At 38.9% G+C, this 23,075-nt stretch overlaps 1 protein-coding gene across 2 annotated transcripts in view; it reads right to left on the minus strand.

The window, feature by feature from the left end:
* Positions 1 to 679: 679 nt before the first annotated feature.
* dennd1a (DENN/MADD domain containing 1A) overlaps positions 680 to 23,075 on the minus strand; it is a 35,553-nt gene continuing 13,157 nt past the window's right edge. The window contains exons 9-22 of one of the 2 annotated variants that reach the window (XM_019862933.1): positions 22,864 to 22,974; positions 21,897 to 21,997; positions 21,194 to 21,239; positions 19,400 to 19,501; positions 16,742 to 16,867; positions 14,450 to 14,551; positions 10,245 to 10,332; positions 8,645 to 8,685; positions 6,569 to 6,640; positions 6,444 to 6,500; positions 4,975 to 5,097; positions 4,771 to 4,835; positions 2,768 to 2,996; positions 680 to 1,919 (exon numbers count right to left, since the gene is read on the minus strand). In XM_019862933.1, coding sequence (XP_019718492.1) covers positions 900 to 1,919; positions 2,768 to 2,996; positions 4,771 to 4,835; positions 4,975 to 5,097; positions 6,444 to 6,500; positions 6,569 to 6,640; positions 8,645 to 8,685; positions 10,245 to 10,332; positions 14,450 to 14,551; positions 16,742 to 16,867; positions 19,400 to 19,501; positions 21,194 to 21,239; positions 21,897 to 21,997; positions 22,864 to 22,974 — 2,283 coding nt within the window. In that variant the 3' untranslated portion in view covers positions 680 to 899. Of the gene's footprint in view, positions 1,923 to 2,767; positions 2,997 to 4,770; positions 4,836 to 4,974; positions 5,098 to 6,443; positions 6,501 to 6,568; positions 6,641 to 8,644; positions 8,686 to 10,244; positions 10,333 to 14,449; positions 14,552 to 16,741; positions 16,868 to 19,399; positions 19,502 to 21,193; positions 21,240 to 21,896; positions 21,998 to 22,863; positions 22,975 to 23,075 lie in introns of both variants that reach the window. The other variant, XM_019862926.1, reaches the window with a different exon arrangement.

Here is a 23,075-nt window from a genome sequence, read left to right on the forward strand (position 1 = left end):
ACACACACACACACACACACACACACACACACACACACACACTTGGCCTGCTCACGTTGTAGGATAAAGGAATATAAGACCCGCATGTGGCCCGGGGACCGCCATTTGCCCATCCCTGATCTCTATGTACTTCACCATTATTAATGGAAGAGTTGAATACAGCCTGGAGGTTGCGCCGCAAAAATGGCATGGGAAGAGGCAACAGCGTAGTTACGATGAATAACACAGAAAAATGAATAAAAGTGCTGAAAAGTTCACTCGCTTCAAGAGAGTTTGACTTCCTGAATTTCTGTCTGCCAAGAGTAAATTTTAGAAGCCCCTTCACCTTAGACGCTAACTTTGTATCCCTGGAACTTGATCTGCAGGCAAAAAACAAATAAATCTTGCCTTGCACAGCTTTTTTTTCCCCACAACCTTCACTTTTTTTTTGGTCTTTCATGTCATCTCAGGTGCTCCGTACTGACTGAAGAAACTTAAGCTCAGTGCATATTACAAAATATGATCATAAACAAATTTTAACTCAAGTTGTTTAGAAATTACTATAATGAAGCAGTGCTGTAAGTATGAAAATCCTTAAGACTGTCGCAATAAACTGCCAGAAACCAAAGGGAAAAAAAAAACATCATTTCAATGTTTCGACTGAATTTGACGTTACTTCGGTCAAGAAAGATTTCGAATGGTACGTACTGTAGGTTTTTAATGTATGTGGTGTTTTATTAATTTGTCGCGTAACATTTCATATAAACATAATTTAATCACAGTCTCTGTTTTGCGTAAGGAACAAATGTACTGATTCTTAATCAGCCTGATGCTATAATTCAAGTTCTTCCAAAGAGGTTTTTCATGCAAGAATGAACACATCCGCCTCTGTCAAAGAGGAATAAATCCATGGCAAGGTTTTAGTCAAATGTTTCCCACGTCTTTTGGAGTTGATCGATGCTCTTTTGAAGAGGTGCGGCTGGTTTAATCATTGTCAGAAGATCGCCAAAAAGATCCTGAGTTTTCTGGTTGCCTTCTTCCATTTCAAGTGGCCTTGTTAGTGTGTTGGAAGCAGTGCCCGGGATGGGCATTGAGTCCGTCAGTCCTGAAAGGGCCTGAGTGCTGGTTGACGAGTGAAGCAGTGGGATACACGGGGAAGAGTTGCCCATTCGATAACTGGGAAGAAGAGTAGAATTGTCAGGCAATTGCTGTTTATAGACCTCTGAGAGTGCAGGGAAATGCGGTGGCTGGGTTGTACTGTGTAGATAAGAAGCACATGGTGGTCCATAAACTGGATTCAAAGGTGTTCTTCTCCCACCTGACAAATATTGCATTTGAGGAAGAGAATGCCGGAAAGACTGAGTAAAGACAGTCGGTGATATGTGATGATGCGGCTGAAAAGAAGACTGGCTGAGTGGGTAAGATCTCGGAGGAGTTGTTGTTTGACACGATGCTGAGAGCACGTCAATATTCATTTCATCCCTTGCTGACATGGAACTAGTCCGTGGTGACTTGTTAAGGGGGTCCAGAAGGCTTATCAAATCCATGTGATCATCCGCAACATTGAACACGTCTGAGGTCTTACTCAGGGCTTTTCGAAATTCTTGACCCCCTGTTTTTGTCCTTTCCTCATTAGGTTTCGATTGAGACTGACCAATGAGTGGTGCTAACACCGTTCCAAATTCAGCACTCTTCCTTACGTGAGGACGAGGTATGGCGATAGTGCCGTTGCTGGACAGGTCTTGTGGTTCAGCGCCTGTACTGTTACTATTTTGGTCATTTTTCTGTGTGAGAAGTTGAGCTGATTGAGTTTTCTTGCAGGTCGGAGGTTCCCAAGAAGGAATTTCAGTTTGATCTGATTCTTTACTCAGCAGCTTGAAAGCGTTGTGGAGCTTGAGGTCCGGAGATAATTGTGAGTGTTCACAGAAATGAAGGTCCTCCTGCTGCAAACACAAAAATGATGTTAGCTTATTTGTTTTTTTTTCAGCAGTCAAAAAAAGATTGGATACATATTTGTTTCATTTTGCCATCAAATGCGCAAAAAATTTAACAAAATACATGGATCCCAATTTACCAGCAATATCATATCAAATGCTGGTATTTGCAGAAACTTATCATGCGACACATTACCAAAATCTTGATGAATACCCAATAACACATCATTAACATGTCATGGAATATCGTACCAGCAAGCAGCTTCTCTTATATAACCATTATTCGCTTTCAGCTTGAATCCTTTAAACCACAGTTTTCCACTAAATAGTGAGGATTTCCACATGAGGAAATTTTACATTTTACAAAAAAATCTGCTCTATCGCAGGACCGCAACCGGTGAACCGTTGTATTATTAGAGGATTACTGTACTAATCTACTGGTACTTATGCTAACGATGAACGTTACAAATAACAAACATTAAGCCAAAGGACACTGATTTGTAAAAGAGACCTGGTAGACCTGGTAAATAAGAATTGTTCACTAATGGTCATTCAAAAGAATAAAAAACACAGCTCTAGCTAAATAATGTGGTTCGTAACTGACACTGCCACAGGCTGGGCAAGGCAGCTTTATTTATATCGGGTGTATCATACAAAAGGTAACTCAATGTACTTTCCCTGATTAAAAGGACAACATCTAAAATCATTTAAAAACATAAGTACTAAAGACATTTAAAAAAAAAAAAACAACAGAAGAACAACATTCAGAATGTACTCTGCAACAAAAACATTTGGCAAAAGTCTCGTCTGGAAGTTAAAATAAATGATACAAGCCAATATACTGTGTCTCTGACCTGACTGGTGAACTTGGTTTGAAGCTTTTCATAATCTTGCAGACTCTTCAGGTCCTCAAGGCTTTTAGCCAAAGGAAGTGGCTCATGCTCATCAAGGCAGCTGAAGAAATTTGCTAGAATGCTGGCATTGGAGAGGTTCTCTGGAAGTGGGCTGGGAGTTTCTATACCCAAATTAGAATCATGTTCTTCTATCCACTCGGCCTCTCTTAGTGAGTAGTATCGCTGTGACCTGTGGAGACATGCCTAGACTCAATGAGGCGGTCAAATCAAATTCACAGTTCATACTATTGTTGAAAGATTGGATTAGAGTACGGACAAAACTTTTATTTCTAATTCGTGCCTGCGTGGGTTTTCTCCGGCTTCCTCCCACATTCCAACAAGCATGCAAATTGTCCTGAGGTGTGATTGTGAGCGCGAATGTTTGTTGGTCTATGTGTGCCCAGCGATTGGCTGGCAACCAGTATAGGGTGTCCCCCATCGACTGCCCCAAGACAACTGGGACACGCTACAGCATGCCCGCGACCCTTGTGAGGATGAGCGGATTATAAAATGGTTGGATGGATGGATTGTTAATTCAACATAGGAATTTACAATACATATGCGTTAAAAACAAATGTAAAAGATGGCTCACTAAAGTCATAGACTTATTTGCATTGGGGTCCTCGGTCTTAACATACAACACATAAAATGACATCATAGCACATACTACTAATCCTCCCTCTATTTTTGGGCTTTGACCAATAGCCACATCCTCAATTTTATACTCAAAAATGTCTACAGTGAGAATACATTTTTTGCACATTTTTAAAGTGTCCTGATATTATGAGAAATAAATGCTAATACAGTGGTACCTCTACTTATGAACGTCTCTTCATATGAAATGTTCAAGTTATGAAACTCCTCAACAGGAAAATATTGCCTCTTGTTACGAAAGAAATTTCGTAACAAGATGTGTCTACAGTATGTGTCTATGTCGATGTGTCAATGTGTGTAGATAGATAGATAAATAGATAAGTGTCTATGCAGCGTCCTCGTCATTCACCCCTCTGGCCATGAGGCGTTCCGACAGTTTTACGTAAATGTGAATCACCCAGAAAAAGTGTTCACCAGTTGAGCAATTGCTCACTATGCTGATGTTTGCCTTGGACATTTTTGAAGGATTGTTTAAAGCCGACAAAAGCAAACATCCTTGGATCGGTTCTTTACAAAACGCCAGGCAAAAACCACTTCTGAGAGAGAACATGAACTAAAGAGGGCAAAAAACGATGAGGAAGCAGTTAAAAGTTAAATGACCATCATTTTTTTTTCTCTTTATTCTTTGTTTTTTTACATTATGCACAACTCTCATTTATTGTGCAATAATCTAATTGTAACATGTATTTGCTACATATTTTGATGCATTTTTATGCTTCATAAAACAGTTATGTCCGAATTTTGCGAGGTTTAGAACAGATTAAGGCATTTACATGGAAAACGCGTCTCAACTTACAAAATTTTCTAGTTAAGAAATATTAATTTCGTAAGGAGAAGCACCACTACTGGATTTTCCTAGTTGAGATGTCAAAATAAGTTATCAGGAGATATCCCCCTCTTCTCTCCACTGTGCAGAAAATAATAATGCTGGGATGATGAGGGTCAGCAGTGCAATTCATCAATTTTATCGATTAATTCATGTTTATTTTTTCCCTTTTTTTTTTTTTTTCGCGGCTTCTGTGCCCGCTGATGTGCACTTATCAAACTGACAATAATGGCTGTAAACAGAGACTTTATTGTTCTTGTGATAGTGACAATAAGGTTCTGTTCTAGTCAGGTCACACAACTTTCCTCACTTGATGCGTTTACACAGCATTAACAACCGTTTGAAACCTTTTAATTGAACTTGCCCTTTCATAGCGATAGTTGAATGAGTTGCTCACAAGGCCACCACTAAAATATGCAGTGATGTTTCTTATAAATTACAAAATGGACAATGTATTGTTAATCTATCATAAAAGATGGCTTACGGGTCATGAGAACCTTCCAGACTTTCATTACAATTGCTTTTCTTCAACTGCACGGGTGACTGTCTCTGTAAAAGCAAAACAAACAAAAAACATTTCAAAACTAAGAGTCCAGCTTTTACAGTACTTCAAACTACACACAATTGAAATGTATTAAATAACATTTTCTTTTTCAAATACATTATAAACAAATGTGAAAATGCTTACAAGTCCAAACTGCCAGTTCATTCTGTGTTCATCCAATGTCTGCAGTGACCTCCCACTCTTGATTCTAATTGCAAGGAAGTCATTGTCTCCAGCGATGATTCCAGATCCATTATCGACATTTTCCTGCAATGTGGAAACAATAACTGTTAATGTAAAACTGTGATGTTTTGACTCTGTAGTTCAGATTAGGTAGACGAGAAACGGGGATCCAACGCCGCAGAAGTTGTAGATTGACAAAGTCGTCTGTAAAAAATATTTTGCAAAAAATGATTAAAAAAAAAACCAAGCAGAATATATGACATAATTTATCATTTGATTATATTATTTTTGTGAATGCCAAAACTGAACTAACAATGTCAATCAAATGCTGTCCTGATTCATTAAAAACCAAAGTCAAGCTGTTAGGGCAGACCAGCTCTCTATTATAAGTGCCTTTATTGAGAAAATTGTGTTTTTATTTTATGTGGACATGTATGGATGCTAGTAAAAGCAGGGTGGCAAGCAAGAGCTACACCTTCTGTCTGAACCATTGCCAAAATAGCAAAGGTTTCGCGAAATTTTGCAACTTTTCTGAGCCCTCGAGCAGTATTACGTCATTACTATATCATGATAAATCACTGTCAATAATATATTTCCCACTAATCTATATATTTAATAAACCTAACTCGCAACAGGTAATATGAGTTGGTGGTTGGTGCACAATATTCATGTTATGATTTAAAAGTGTAAAGATGGAATTTTAATAACTGCTTATAATTATGTCTAAAATTTCCATCTCGCCACAATAACAATATCATAACATATCTACACACGAAACAATTTATTGAGACAGGACTATGCTTTTATAATAAGTAAATGAAATATAATATCGGCAAGGTCAAGGTTAGCATGGTGGCTTGGCCCTCAACAAGCAATCCAGTTTCTCAATCGGGCCCCTGTGCAAAATGAACACCACTTTGCATCAGATCTGGTGGGCCGTTCCTCCGAATCACGCACTTCCAGGTCTCACTGTCATTGCCCACGTAAGCATTAAAGTCCTACAGCAAAAGGAAGGAGCGCTCTCCAGCAAACCCTTCAAGGGCTCCTAAAAAGGGTGGGTACTCATGTTTAATCATTATAAGGGGTCTATGAGCCATGCTGTGTTTGGTCCCTGAACGAGGAACTGTTTGCCAAAGGTGACCCACGCCGGGGCCTAAAGCTCCAGACAACTTAGCTCTTAGGATCATTGGGAGATACAAACCCCTCCACCACTGGAACGTGACAAATACTGTGGTCTTGATGGTAGTAGTTTTCCTCAATAAAATACCCATTATTTGTAAGCAGTGAAAAAAACATTTTTGATGTGGAAAAAAAAAAAAAACATGCATTGAAAAATTGCACAATTTTGGGAAAATTAATTTTAAAGTGACTTGAACACAGTGGATATACAGTGTATATAGTCAATAGCCCTGTTGTGTTCACCTACTTACTTTATGCTTAAGCCGGCTCTTCACTTCCTTGATGCCCATTTTGGCATGGTCTTTAGCCTGTCAATAGAAGCAGACTAGAAGCAAAGAACTCTTGGTTGAACCTAGGTTGAACATTATGTACTCACAAATTTGTACACTGTCTTCATAGCTGGGTTTGCTTTGGTCTTCACTGTGTTCAAAATAGCCCCGCTCCCTTTCTGTCAGGACAAACGGGGGGGGGGGGGGGGGGGGGGGGGGGGGGAACACTTGCATTATTTAATGTACATATTGTAGGTGATTGAAAAAAAAAGGGTAAAAAAAAAAAAAGACAATCGTTATTGATGACGAGGCGAAGAGAGACGTGCTGCTTTTTTCGGACAAGCCCAATCAGTTTCCCTCTACGTCTCTCTCTCCCCGTGTCTCTCTCTCTCTCTCTCTCTGTCTCTCTCTCTCTCTCTTTTTTCCTCTCGCACTCACTTTCTCTTTCTCTCTCTCTGTCTCTCTCTCCTCCCCCCCATCTCCGCGCACATAGCAAACAACAGCATGACGAGACACTGATCAGGAAGGCAACAGCGTGACGAGACACTGATCAGAGGCAACAGCGTGACGAGACTTAAGGGAAGGTGCTGGGCGGGCTGCGGACATGCACAACCAATCAGCTCACGGGATAAATCCACTCATGCGGTCACTGGTCAACATCGCGCGGGGAACCAATCAGGCATACAGTCATGTACAAAACCTCTGAGCCGTACGGAATTTTTTTTTCTGAATACAGTACTTTGTAGCAGTGAAGCCGTGATAAAAAAAAGTGCAATATAGCGAGAGGATCACTGTAATACTTTTTTTTTTTTAAATATAAGGTGTAGACATACCGTAAATTCCGGATTACAAGCCGCTACTTTTTTTTCCACACTTTCAACACTGCGGCGTGTAATACGAAGCGGCTTTTTAATTATTTTTTTTCCATCGCGGGAAAAACATGGACCAATGAAATGAATGAGTAGTTCACTGAGGTCCAATGAGATTGTATGACCAATCACAACTTCCGCTCTTCTAGCCGTAGCGGGGAAAAATGTGTTACCTGGCAACAGTCGACCAATAAAATGAATGAGTAGTACACAGGGGTCCAATGAAATTGTATGATTACCGGTAATCACAACTTCCTTATTTCAGTCTTTCTTCTAACCCTGATCAACATGGAGAATACCAGACGAAAAGCATATGATGCAGCTTTTAAACTAAAAGCGATCACTCTGGCAGTTAAAGAAGGAAATTGAGCTGCTGCCCGTAATCTTGGCATAGACGAGTCGATGGTGCGAAGGTGGAGGCTCCGGCAAGAAGAACTGAGCCAGTGTAAAAAGACAACCAAAAAGACCCATGCACATTTGATTTGCCCCTCACTAGGACTGTAAATAAAAAAGGTGACTCCTCCGTCATACTGAAAACAAGCGGCCACAAGAGAACACATTTTACCTGTCTTTTGAGCTGCGCAGCATCGGGCCAAAAGCTGCCACCGATGATCATTTTTAAGCGGCTGACTAGAGAAATAATCTTTTCCCATTTATATGATTTGCATTATTCTATTTAAAGCCTAGTGGGCTGCAGTATTTCTCCTCGTAATTACGCAAATGCGCATCAAGATCTGTCTTTGTCTGGCCTCTTATTATGTGTTTCAGCGTAATTTCATTGTACAAAGGCATTTATCATGCTCATGAAAATATGGAGATTATTTTAACCTTAAGAAATTGTTGCGTTTTTTCCTGCGGGGGTTCAGCGGGGGACCGCGTACGCGGCCTCACTCGGAGGCGCTCCAGGCGGCAGGGATGCAGAAGCAAACCCCCGCCTACTCATTGGTCAGCAGTTTACAGTATGGTGCGGCGCATATAATTACAAAATTGATTTTTCTTCATAAATCTGAGCATGTGGCTCTTAATCAGGTGCGGTCTGTAGCCCGGAATTTACGGTAATCTAACAGGACACAACAGAGGACTACTGAGGTGCAGTTAGATTTTGAATTGTATTTTTATGATAATGTCTCCAACCACTTCGACGCACATTTTGAACTTTTTCATCCATCCAGCCATCCATTGTCTAAATCCGATTATCCTCATGGTTGAACAACTTTTTTCCCCCCCACATACAATTAGCATATTTTTATACAAATGGCACAATAGACTTGGTAAAATTCTGCATGGGGTGGTGATGGGTCTGATTTTACTCACCTTCACAGTGATTAGCCACTGGTGGTAAGATGTATCATTTCCTGTGAAGAGAATTGTTAAAACATCTTTCAATTTTTCTGTGAATATGTTTAGGATACGAGAAGATGTATCATTTCCTGTGGAGAAAACTGATCAAATGTTTAATTTTTTTTATTTTTTATTTTTTTGTAGACATGTTTAAGGAACTGAGATGATTTAGGAAATGTAGCCAAATATATCTGAATGAATACAATAAGAAAGGGATTACAATGCCTTGAATTTCCTTTCTGGAACCATATTTTCTATGGCCTATGATAAAACAGAAAACTCCCTCAAATATAAGAGATGGATTGAAAGTGAGGTTTGTCAATATTCACACGCAAAATGTAATTTTCATAACAAATTCATCAAATACTGAAATGTTGCCAAAATGTGCACCATTTTCGCTTTTGAGGAGTTTCCCTCAGGTCAGTCTAATCATCATCCACATTTTGAAAACTGTTCACTGAGAAATGGATAAAAGCTTTCTGATGGTATACTTGAGCATACAAAGGCTGTTACAATATAAAACTCCAGTAATTTGGGCTGTATATTATAAACATTGACATTCTAAACAAAAATCAGCTCACACAAAACTACCAAGTGAAAGGTTTTTGAGATTCTATGTATTGGGAGAGTCTAAATTACAACAGCACCAAACCATCCAAGAAACTTTCATGAACAAACAAGTATACGTATTCTAGGTTAGTAGCCCACCTCTCGAATCTTGGATGGTGGCCGGACAATTAATAGAAAGAGCCTTAAGATAAGATAAGACAACCTTTATTTGTCCCACACTTTATTTGTCCCACACTTGCAGTCTACAGCAGCAAGATGGGGGGGGATAAAGTGTTTCATTGCACAAAATAAATGTTTCAGAAAAGAACTGTACACAGTTCAATATAAAATAAAGCATGAGCAATATATTTGTAGAATAAATATACCGTATTGGCCCGAATATAAGACGGGGTTTTTTTGCATTATATTCGGGGTCTAGACATTATACCCATTCACAACGCTAGATATCAATGAAGCGAATGCTGAACTTGACTCCCCAGGCCAAAGTGAACCCCTGCGACGAAGAATAAAAATAAAAATAGCGGTAGCACGAAGAAGAAAAATAAAAAATAGCGGTAAGAAGGAAAAGAGAAGAAAATAATAGAAGAGATAACAGAAAATGGAGAAGGTTAGGAGAAGTTATGATGTAATTTACGTTTCAAAAACCAGAAGCCATTCATTTATGAATGTGATTGCACTTTAGATTTGAATGACGCAAAATAACATGCTTTTTCTCTCAAATACATTGTTATAATCATTTGTTTCAGATGTACTGTAAATATTTTCTGTATAAAATTAATTTGGTGTTCAAAAAGTCTTTTTTCAAACTTGAGTCTTGAAAAAGAGGGGGTCGTCTTATAATCAGGGCCGTCTTATATTCGGGCCAATGCAGTAATAAATAATAAATAGGAATAGCACAGAAAACACAGCGTAAGGTGGCTGTGCTATTTACCATGGTTACAGGTTTTCACGCATGTTTATTCAGTTTATTCACAATCACAACGATACATCAAGACTGGCTCACCTGCATAATTGCCATTGTTGATCTCCTCCTCAAAGATGTCATTGAAACCTTCTCCGGAGTTTAATAGCTCCAAACGGCCATCAATGAACTGTCATTGGAAAAACAAGTTGTTTTACTTTGGTATTTCGACAGTGAAACTTTTCTCATATGCGTGTGATTCATTTTCAAAGATAAATAAATATAATGTGTAGATATAAGGGTTTATGAACAAAAAAAATTAACAATGTAAGAGTTTCCCAACAAAGTGTCAGTGAAAAGCAATGACAGATATTAGTCCATTTACTGTATTTTATGGGCATACTGTATAATCATAATCATGCTGATATGTACCCCATTCAGGGAAATATTGCTTTGCTTTTTGCATGAACTGGTTTAGTTTAACAATTTTTGGAACGGATTAATCACGAAAACCGTGAATCTATTGTACACATAAAATGCCCTCCATAATTATGGGCACCAGACAGAAAATCAAGCTCCTCCCATGGCCATCTCAGTCCCCAGACCTCAACCCCATAAAGTGTAGAATAGAGCAGTGTGTTTCAAACTTTTTTGAGCCAATGCACACTTCTTTCATTGAAAAAATCTCACGGCACACCACTAGCTGAAAATGTGAAAAAAAAAAACCTGCTTATTTTAACAATTAACGTGTTATATTGTTACTATAACTGTTTTTAACATTGAAGAATGATGTTATAACAGCTGGAATTGGAATCAAATGAACACCAAGAAAAAAGTATTTTATCATCTTTCATATTTATTGTTTCACCGTCGTCCTGCATTCATGCGTCACAAATTTGCTTGTCTCTCGTCGAAACACAAGGCAATTGGCTAGCTGTTGCTGCTCCCTAGCGGTATGGGAGGGGACTACATGATTACTTTGTGGGCGAAAGACCGCAGAGGCATACAAATTGGATATTTTACCGCGGCACGCCTGACAATGTCTCGCAGCACACTGGTGTGCCGCGGCACACAGGTTGAAAAACACTGGAATAGAGGACCCAGGTCGGAAAAAAATGGTTGATTGCCTGGATGATTTTAAGTAGGGGTACCATTTTTTTTTCTCGCTGGGCTGGAGCCACGTGGTGCAGGGATGCACATTCATCCACAATTAACGGCGGAAATGTGTTGCCCTGGCGGCATCCACCCAACTCTGATCGAACCCACTTTATTTGAAAGGACAGGAAGTGAGGTTTTATGTAACCTACTTTAAAAAATAAAGAGTGAACATGAGACTGATCGGGTGTGCAGGCTGTTGCACACTAACACAAAATATGTAATAATAATGCAATAATAAATAATAATGTTTTTAAATGTGATTATTTTAGAAGTGACTGAATTTTTTTTTTAAAGATAAACATATTTGAAGCTAATCTGAAAAAAAAAATCTCTTTTGTAAAGACACCATAGCTCATCAAAAATTGATTTCTAAAATTCATTATGAAGCTTTTCGATGGTGTGGCCAGCATTATCGCACATCTCGAGCCGTGTGCCTCGCAGCGATAGCGAGGGAGTGAGAAAGCACAGCTTGGTGACTCGTCGTTCCCAAGCCAAACAAGGAAAAACAAAGCAAAGGACATACAGACGACCTTCATTAATTCGATATTTCAATTAGAGGTGTCAAATTATCGCATTAACTGCAATTAATTAATTACGTCACATTTAGCACGTTATTTTTTTAATTGCTTTAATCTACATTTTAATCTCTGCCGTTATTGTTTCTGTAGGTGGGCTGCTTTTTTCTAATAGCCCTTTTTATGCGTTGGCTTCCTGTGTTCGAGTTGTTGAGGGTGGGGAAACAACTGTCAGTCACAGCCTGAAGCATACATTGATTGGCTGCCATTATGTTGGGGCTTGTTTAGCCGAAGCTGATAGGCTCCCATTGGAGTTGGGCGGGCTTAGTAAGCAGCAGTGAGGAGTGGAGGGTGAAAATGCAGCAGCATATGAGAGTTCTCAGCACAACGAATGGAAATTTTACATTCCAAAAACGCCCTGACGACACAATTAATAAAGGTAGACTGTTGTGCCTAATTTGTAAGGAGTTTGCTTACCACCGGAGCAGCTCAAATTTAGCCTCCCACATCAATGCAAAGCAACCAGTCGCAAGTGCAGCCACAGCTAACGTTAGCACCGAAAGCGTTATCAATATAGCGAGCAAGCCATACAAAGCACAGCTCTTTGGCAAACTAAACTCGAGAACACCGCACGTACGAGGCATAGTTGATGTGTCCTCTGTAGACTACTAGAAGTGATTGATGTTTATTTCAGCACTTTTAGTTTGTCATGATGAACAGTTATTTCTGAAGTGCGAACTTACAGCACTGTGATTTAAGGGTCTGTTGTATTTATCGTTTATCATCTGAAGCAAGTTCAGTGTTAAGTACTTGTATTGCTCAGAAAATTGTTCTTACTGTTTTTAAGATGTTACCCTAAGCATTTTTTAAGACCTGATGTTCTATTTTATTTTTATTTTGTAATTCTTTGGAGATTTACAAAAAACAAACAAAACAGTGATATTCCCCCTTGTGGTCGAAACTAAAGGTTGCAGGTAGGACTTTGACTAGTCTCAAATACAGCAGAAAGTAAATGGCTAGGACTGCATCTGTCCAAGTCTGCTGAAAAACAAGAAAATACTTTATAATGCCACTTTTTCTTTTATCTTTTGATCTGCCTCAATAATGTGACGAATTTAAAATGAAAATAGGGGTTTTCTCAGTCATTTTTAGATTAGATTAAAATATAGATTAATTAATTAATTAAAGACCTAATTAACTCTTTAATTCCACAAGACGTACTTGTACGTCTGTTTAAAATTAGGCCCCGCCTACCAAGGATGTACTTGTATGTCTAAGTCTTTTTTTTGCGTCATAGAGAGGAGGAGGGTCTGATACAATCTGTGAATGAGAATAAGCCATTTGCATTGTAAATCATGTAAAAAAGCGACCAGTAGGTGGCAGTGGAGCCTCACATGCTTGAAATGCATGCTTTTACAAAAAGCTCTTTTTCTCCGTTTTTTGCCCAGGAATCGCCATTCTCATGAAACTGCTGAAGAATGGACAAATATCATTCAAGATGAAAAAAAAAAGATTAAAAGAAAGAAAAACATTTTTTTTTCTGCTGAAAGAAGAGTCCAATTTATTTTGTTGGCTCCATGTTTATAGAGCATTAGAACCAAATATTCTGTGGGCCTTGCAAGATCAGTTAAAATCCAGTAAAACGCTGGGATTGAGGGGGTTGCTCCAGTGAAAATGGCTGGGATTTAATGAGTTAATTAATCGCACAATTTTTTTAATTGTCTGACAGCACTAATTTCAATCGCTAAATCTCTCGAAATCTATCAACTTTCTCTCTCCTTTGTAGTACTGGCTGAGCGGGAGCACCACAAAGTTCGCTGGAGGAGTGATTCCTTCATCTTTAAAAAGTCACCAATTCAGATGACACTTCGACTATTAAGACCAATGGTAACACAATTTCAAAGAATTCGGTCATTTCTTTCTTCAGATGACTGGAGTCAATGGAAACCGGAAGCTTGTACACCTCTTGTACTTCTTTTCAGCAGTAATATGATGTCTTGAGCTCTCGTACATATAGTCCATAAAATGTATGTCATAAAATAGAAAAATAAATCTGTATCAGTTATGACGGAATCACAGAGGCTACTACGTTCCCCGTCTCCTAAGTCTTGCATTGAGGGTACAGAGTGAAAACTCGCGGTAGCCACTGACTAGTGACACCCACTGGTGATTTATTTTAACAAAAATGAAACAATCACGTCTTATAGGTGTAATGAGTCAGCGTTCGTGGATTTCCAGAACATTTGGCAGCTCCGTATTTTCCCCACATAAACACACATTTGCAGTTTTGGATTTCAATATGTATGAACAAGGCACAAAATACTCATTTTGACTCACAAACTGCGATGAGAGCTTTGTACATGGTATGTATTGGAATAATACTGACAAACAATATTAACATTTAAAATACTAATGAAGTCTATGAAAATATAAATAAATAAACAGAATAAATTTTGCCCCAAATTGAGTTCTTAAGTAGTATTAAAAGGACTCACAGTTTAAACGTGATCCAAATAAAACCATGACTGTGATCTGAGCACAAAAATCCCTTGAAGTGTTCTGGCTCCGGACTCCATCATTCTCTGGGTAGAATACAATAATGCATACAAAATTTATGTGGATGCAAATTTTTACCTGTTTGAAAAGTTGAAGCTGGATGGCATTCTGAAGGAACACTCTCATGGCACTCAATCGATGGTTTACAAAGGTTTCTTCATTAAATGTTATTGGTTCACCCTGACAATGAACAAAAAAAACATTTAAAAATCTGAAAATAAATAAACATCTGCAGTGCTCTAGCGCAGTGATTTTCAATTGGTGGGTAAGGATGTGTACCATACTATCAGTGATAATTTTACAGTTTACCCCCAGCAAGTCCCAGGGACTCGCTGATCAGAAAAGTATAAGTCCCTTTATGCATTTAGAGAGTCCCAAATTTTGAATTCTGAAATGGTCTGCTTATTCAATTGCATATAATAACAACACAAACAACAACATATACATACAATTATAAACAAATGCTGCAAAAATTTAAATAATTCAAGCATACAAGATTTGCTGAGAAGTAGGTTCTTATTTCATCCCATGGTTCAGTCTTTGAGTTCATAAATTCTCCTCTCTTTACTCTGCTTCCAATGATGCAAGGCTTTCTCAAAGTCAACTTATTATCGCAAAAAACTACCCAACTTTAGCTGCTTCCTCTGTGATATCTCCACAATAAACTTTCGCAACACTTGTTCGCAACACTTGTTCTAACGTTACACAACTTGGCAATCGTCTGCTTCCACGAGGTGAAGCCCGATCTCGCCAATCTCGTCACGCGAGATTACTTAACGCCAGATCAAAACAACAAATCGGCGATTGTCAAACTGCGATCGTTGTGGGGAAAAAAGATGTACCGTAGCAGGCTTGAGGATTTCCGAAATTCGCGGTAACCCTTTTTCGGTTCCGTCGGATTACCCAATGGGAAAATACTGTAACTAATTTTGGGTTCCGTAAACGTTCATCATGGGAACCCATTTTTCAATTTCGACTGATATTCATAATGAAGAATTCTGATACTCAAAAGTATAATGTTTCAAGGGTAAATGTTTGAAAACTATGCATTAACAATGAACATTACATCAGCAGCTGTGTACTCCGGGTTTATTCAAAAAAATAAATGGATCAAAATATGGTGTACTCTTATGGCATCATGAATACAGCATACCACAAAATTACATCATAACTTCTCCTCAGCTGCTGGTTAACCTGGCCGTTCTTCGACCCACTTTTCTCCAGATTGTCGTTACGTTTCTCCATTTTCTGTTATCTCTTCTATTATTTTCTTCTCTTTTATTTCTTACCGCTATTTTTTATTTTTCTTCTTCGTGCTACCGCTATTTTTATTTTTATTCTTCGTGGCAGGGGTTCACTTTGGCCTGGGGAGTCAAGTTCAGCATTCGCTTCAATGATATCTGGCGCCACCTAGCGTTGTGAATGGGTGTAATGTCTAGAACCCGAATAAAAGACGACCCCCACTTTTTCAGTCTTATTTCAATGCAAAAAAACACCGTCTTATATTCGGGCCAATACGGTAATAGTAGGCATACCAATAATAATAACAATAATAATAATAATAATACACTTTATTTATAAGCACGTTTCAAAACACTCAAGGACACTTTGCAATCAAGAACAATAAAACCACAGATAAAATTATAGATAATAAAAGATTAATTTAAATTAAGTGTGCGATTTTGAATAGATAGATTTTGAAATGGGATTTGAATGTGAGAAGAGAATTAATATCACAGATGTTGGGTGGAATTGAGTTCCAGAGTTTGGGGGCAGACCGGCTGAAAGCTCTGCACATGTAGTGAAGCCGTGATAAATGAAGCGCAACTGGCAAACAGTCCAGGATGAAGTTTGCCTCTTGCTGAAACTCAGCTGGGATTGATTCCAGCTCATCATTAAAAAGAGAAAAGTCAATGGATGGATAGATGATTTCTGGTCTGTCTGTCTATTTGTATTGTGCATGGTGGCTGTAATCAACACAGCACAAGTTCTAAAATTGGGAAAGGTTTGTTTGGGTTAAGCTTTAGTTCCGCCTCTTCCTTTTGGCGTTCATTAAGGTTGTTTTAAAGAGCTGTTGCTCGCAGTTTCTTAATTGCGCTAATTAAATAAATGAATGAATGAAAAATTGCTCTGAACATGATGTTTAAATATCACATGATGACTATTTCATATACCCACTCGGTGTAGTGTTGTTTACATGTTGTCTAAGAAAACAATTTGAGAAAGTGTCGCATATATCACCATCAGTGTTGGGGGCATAAAAAAAAAAACAAAACAAAACAACACCCCCCCCAAAAAAAAATAAACAAACAAACTGTGGTTTCTTTCTGTGTTAAATATGTTATCTGTAGTGTGAAACGATTTACTGACCAACTCAATCTGAAGAGCATTTCTGTAGCTGCCAAACAGAGCCGCCTGACTCTTGAGGAAGGCACGAGCCACACCATCGCCTGGGGTTGTTGAAAACTTCCTCAGCCGACTTTTTAGAGATGAAACCTAATGGAACAATTCCCCAAAAAATAAATAAATCTAATCTATATGAGCATCATCACACACGTATACACACCCTTGTATATCCGCCTTTATTGTTCCTGTATTTTCCCCGCGACGTGAACTGATCTGCTGAGCGCTTGAATGGACTGAGCAGCTCGACGGTCGGGCCGTGTCGCACCCCCCCCCCCCCCCCCCCCCCCCCCCATCATTACATGTTATGTCTTGTGACTTGTTGCAACTGTCATACGCTTGTTTACGTGCTGGGGTCTTTTTTTCTCCTGGACTTAAATTATCCTCAGGATAGTTCGAGCATGTTTTTTTTCCCTCTCCCTCCCTAGTGGTTTCCTTTCTGAACTAAGATCCTGGGGCGCTGTGCACACAGCGAGTACCGACAGGCCCTTTGCACTGTATCCCATGTACGTCATTGTTTTTCATGTTTCTTGTGCAGAGCGTGCCTGTTAAGTCCTAATTGCCCCACGGGGATAAATAAAGTTTTCTGAATCTGAATCAGCTACTAAAAAGTCACATTCACATTTAATTTAAGGTACAATGTAGAAAGTCTAAAACTGAAACATTCATCTCAGGATTGGTGATTGGCAATTTGTTTTGCATTGCAATTTTGTGTAATAACCAAATTAACATCAGGCTTGGTTTTTTTGCCTGCTTAATATTGAGTGCCATGAGAAGCTGGATGATTATATAAATATATTATACGGGTACAGTGTGTGTGTTTATATATATATATATATATATATAGAGAGAGAGAGAGAGAGAGCGAGAGAGAGAGAGAGAGAAAGAGAGAGAGAGAGAGAGAGCGAGAGAGAGAGAGAGAGAAAGAGAGAGAGAGAGAGAGAGCGAGAGAGAGAGAGAGAGAAAGAGAGAGAGAGAGAGAGAGCGAGAGAGAGAGAGAGAGAAAGAAAGAAAGAAAAGTTGCATTTTTTGGTATCAGGACTTCTAATACAGATAGAAGCTTACTTTCTTTTTTTCAACGTAGTCTCCCGACTCTGTCAACCCAGCCGCTGGGGGGCAGTGCCCTCCCCCGGGGGTGCACTGTTCCCCAGTGCCGGTCCCAAGCCCGGAGAAATGGGGAGGGTTGCGTCAGGAATGGCATCCGGCGTAAAACTTTTGCCAAGACGACCATGCGAGTTGGTAGGACGGTTTACAGGGGCGGATGGACATTACTGACTCGCTGTGGCGACCCCTGACAACGTAGTCTCCCGACTCTGTCAAACACTTTTCCCATCTGTGCACAAGCCTCCATGTTCCCTCAGCATAAAAATATTTGAACTGATGTCTCAGCCAGTCGCTCACAACACTTTTGACTTCATCGTCACTTTCAAACTTCATGCCAACTATTGTGAACAAGCAAGATGACTCCTTCTGATTGATGACCCTAGCATTTATTCTTTCTGTCTTTCTTGACCTGCGTTAGCAGGTCACAGCAGTTGGCATGAAGTTTGAAAAACAAAGAAAACTGAGCTGCTGATGATAGGCATTCATGAATTAATGTGAGCGGAGTGGGCTCTGCACCCCGGCAGAGGGGACAAGGATGACTAAACGTCTGCTAATATTTATGTAAACGTTTTTCTTTTAAGTTTAAAATGTATTACATTAACTATTATCCCGCATCACATTGTAGCTAGAGGTACAATCCTGATGACCTTTTAGACCAGGGGTGCCCAACCTCTTTTGACCAAAGATCTACTTTTCAAGCATCCAACCTCCCGCGAACGTACCGCACGTGCATGCATACACTTACACACACATACATGCGCGCATACACATGCACGGGCATGCTATGATGAGCAACCGCCATAACAGACCCTAAAACATGACCGAAACAGAAAAATAAACGAGCTATAAGATAATACTGAGTTTTTGAAAAGGATATCACTGCCTACCTTAGTGGGAGACCTGACACAGGGAGGCAGGGATGCACTTTTGTAGCATGTTAAGTGCAGAAACATCACTTATCGTGGCTCGCGTGTACCATTTTAAATTGCTTCTCCTGGTGCTCCAGATTTCGATTTTTTGACAATGCCATCGGTGAATTGCCGATCAAACAAACTTTGAATGAGAATAAACAAAAAATATATACAGTATGTCTCAACGGCTCTCCTAACCACTAGCTGCAAGCACGAAGTGCTGACCGCAAACAACTTCCTGCAATGGAGGTCATGCGTCACCGTCGGTTACAGGTGACCTTTTTTGGGGGGTGGAGAAACTGAAACTGAAAGTTGTAAGTACTTATGTACATGTGATTTGTTAGATTTTTATTTGAAATAAATTTGTTAGAATAAAAAAAAAAAAATTATTATGGGATGTTGCGTGTCGAATTTTGAGGATGGTCATGAATATATTCCATTTTGGAATGAAACTGTAACACAACAAAAAGTGCTATGCATACAGTTTCCGGTCGCACTGTAATGTTGCTGAGGTTGTTTAATGCTTTGCGTGCGTAGGACCATCTTGGTCATCAAAATGGGTGAGGAATGACAGGATAGAAAAGACAAAAAACATGTGATTGCTCCTCACCACATCATGGGGTAGGCTTTGAAGATCGTTATAGGGTGTTTCAAGGGTGTTTGTGTCCACATTCAAGATCACGACATCCTCCATAGCCATTCCTTGAACTTTCTAAAGAAAAGAAATCAACGTCATTCCAAGAAAATCAAGATACACAATGTACAAATAAAATCTAATGTTTATTTGTATAATATAAGATAAAGGACGCACGTGTGTGTGTGTGTGTGTGTGTGTGTGTGTGTGTGTGTGTGTGTGCGCGCGCGCTTTTAATAAATTTCTAATGAACCCTTTATTTTGTCATCTATTGCATTTAGTTTCATGACTTGAAATATCAAAATTAGATGATGAAAGAGAAAATAACTAATATATCAATCAGAATATGTTTTGCCCAGACAGTAACAAGGACATCCTTATAGCAACCTACACACATCTTCAAAATAGTTGGTACTCCTCTGTTCATAACATTAATAAAAGTGATGACGTAAGATTTTTTTTTTAAAGAAAATTAATCTATGAAAATCTGACTTTGGTTTTGAATTGTGGTTCAACAGAATTATTTTAATAAATAAATTCAAAAAACAAGCCTGAACAAAACTGATAGCACCCATAGAAAAGACAAAAATGATTTGACCGTAGTAACATGTTCAACTAAGATGTGTCCAAGCCTATAAGTTGTCATTCATCCTATTAAAAGTATGAGAAGTAGCCACTGTGCTGCTTGGTAATGTGTGTGAAGACATTTTCATGGACCACAGGAAGTGAGTGTGATTTCCTGGCAATCTGTTCAGGGTGTACCCTGCATACTGCCCGAAGTCAGCAGGGCTAGACTTCAGCAGGGATAGGCTCCAGTACGCCCGCCACCCCCCGTGAAGATTACCAGTAAGTGATTCGATGATGGATGGACGCATGAAGTGACTTTATCAGGGAAAGGGCCAGATGACCAAGGAGGACAACACTTTTGAAAATAAAAAAATTAAAATTAAAAAAAAAGAGGACAAAATCCACATCGAAAAGCCACAAAGCTTTTGGAAGAATGCCATATGGGCAGATGTACCCTTATCTTCTGGCCTCCTTCCACAGGTTATCTCTGCACTTAACTCATTCACTCCCAAAGACGTTTTTAAACGTCTTTTCAGACTTGGTCGAGAATTGGCTGGTACTGAATAAGTTTTAAGAGTTCATTTTAAGAAGATGCTATTTGTTTTAGAGTCTCAAAATGGTGTCGCCACACTGTTACCTCTCTGAGATGTTTCATCCCTACACTCCAGCCCGGTGCCTCAAGTTAGCTGAGCACGTGCTCCTGGAGGTACCGAAGTTCAATACAATACTTTCCAATACATCCTGATTTATATACCGCTTTCACAACAGCTGCAGCTGTAAAAAAGTGCTTAACAAAAAGCGGAAGCTCAGACAGTGTAGGGGTTCTTCTGTTGCTGGTCTCAAACAATGCAATGACCTCCCGTGTAACATTAGACAAGCCCCATGACTGTCCGTTTTTAAAACTCATTTTTATTCTTTTGTGTTAATCACAGCATGAGACTTGAGCCCTTCTTTTAGTGTCTGAAAAAAGACGCTGTCAATTGTTTTTAGTGTTGTTCCTGGTTTATTGCTTATAAAATATGTTATGTTTGATTGTTTTGTTTGATTTTTAAATATGTGCAGAATTTTGCTTTTGCTGTCATTTTTAAAGTGTGTTTTAAAAAAACAGCTTTCCGGGACATTGAAAGAGAAGCATTTTTTAGATTAAAAAAAAAATAAATTAATGCATCTGAATTTCATACTTTCAACGAGCAGATTACTGACCTCCATCAGGCTGGAATGGACTCCAATCAGGTAGGGCATTGGAGCACTGAAAAGAAAATCATGTTATCCCTCAAATTTAATGGAGTTTTTTGGTCAGGTTGAATAAATCTTAGCATGGGTGAAAATAAAGATAAAGTTACAAAACTGTTGCTGATCAGTGATAAGCAGTTGAAGAAAAGAGAAAATGTATTACCAGTATTCCCAGTGACATGTCAATGCATTTTTTCACAATGCTATACATACACAGCAGGGTATAAATACACATGTGGGATGTGTCTGGTAAAATGTCACGGTAATGAAAACAGTACTCAGAATTAGTCCTGCTAGAGGAGAAGGGAGGGTGAGCAGTTGCTCAACGGCATAAAGCAGCCCCAGAAATGTGCACTGTAATTCTTAATCCTTGGGATAATTTGACAAAAGGATGTCACAGGCATATTAAATACCTGCAAATGTTTTGAAAATGTATGGCTTCAAATTTTTTTGTGTAAATTTTTAAATGTGGAAAAAAAAAATTTAACTCGTATATAAACTTGCTATTCACAAAAACTAGCAAGCAATTGGAAAAAAGGATATTGAACAGATTTTTCAAATGTAAAAATTGCTCTACATCAAAGACGGTTTAGTCTTATTTGCATTATATATATGAAAACCACATGGGTTAAGTCTCGCCTACAAGTATTTCAATAGGAGCCAACAAACTCACCAGCAGTAGTCTAATAGATGCTGTGGCAGGACTGGAATGTAAACATGTTGCCAGTGCATTGGATATAACATGGCAACAGACCCATGGACACAAGCTGTTAACTGTTTACAAGAACAGAGAGGAAAAAAAGGTTAAAATGGAAACTATATCACAGTGAGTGAGTGAGTGAGTTCGTGTGTGTGTGTGTGTGTGTGTGTGTGTGTGTGTGTGTGTGTGTATATATAGGTCCTCAAAAATGTGCATATTGTGATAAAGTTAATTATTTTCTGAAATGTACTGATAAACATTAGACTTTCATACAGTATATTTCAATATTTTAGATTCATTACACACAACTGAAGCAGTTTAAGCCTTTTATTGTTTTGATATTGATGATTTTGAAAAGACCTCAAATATTTCAGTTGGTGTGCAATAAATCTAAAATATAAATATGAGAGTAGAATTTTTATCATTACATTATGGAAAATAATAAACTTTATCACAATATGCTAATTTTTTTAGAAATACCTGATAAAAATTCTAGAGTGGGGAGAAGGAAATGCCAAAATGCCTGAAGTCTAGTGTCAAGTACCCACAGTCAGTGATGGTCTGGGGTGCAATGTCACCTCCTGGTGTTAGTCCACAATGTTTTATCAAAGGCAGGGTCAATGCAGCTAGCTATCGGGAGATTTTGGAGCACTTCATGCTTCCATTTGCTGAAAAGCTCTATGGAGATGAAGATTACATTTTTCAGCACGACCTGGCACCTGCTCACATTGCCAAAACCACCGTTAAATGGTTTAGTGACCATGGTATTATTGTGCTCAATTGGCCTGCCAACTCCCCTGACCTGAACCCCAAAGAGAATCTGTGGGATATTGTGAAGAGGAAGTTGACAGACACCAGGCCCAACACTGTGGATGAGCTTCAACACATTACTTTGACAGGTATTGCAGAAAATCAGTAAAAACATGGGGACTCAACTTACAGTGCTCAGTGTGCTGCAGCAGATGAGGATCCGACGTTCATAAAGCATACTAGCGTAGAGTTGAAGCATGTTATTCACATCGACTGCTAAAAAATACTCTGTCAGGTTCCTCTGCAAGAGCCAAACAAAAACTTGTGTTTGTTAGGAAACATAAAATACATGGTGCACCGTGAAACATCCCTTAGTTCAAATAAATACAGCATTATTGAGGG

The sequence above is a fragment of the Hippocampus comes genome, unplaced genomic scaffold (genome assembly GCF_001891065.2).
Source record: "Hippocampus comes isolate QL1 unplaced genomic scaffold, H_comes_QL1_v1.1 scaffold223, whole genome shotgun sequence".
NCBI lineage: Eukaryota > Metazoa > Chordata > Actinopteri > Syngnathiformes > Syngnathidae > Hippocampus > Hippocampus comes.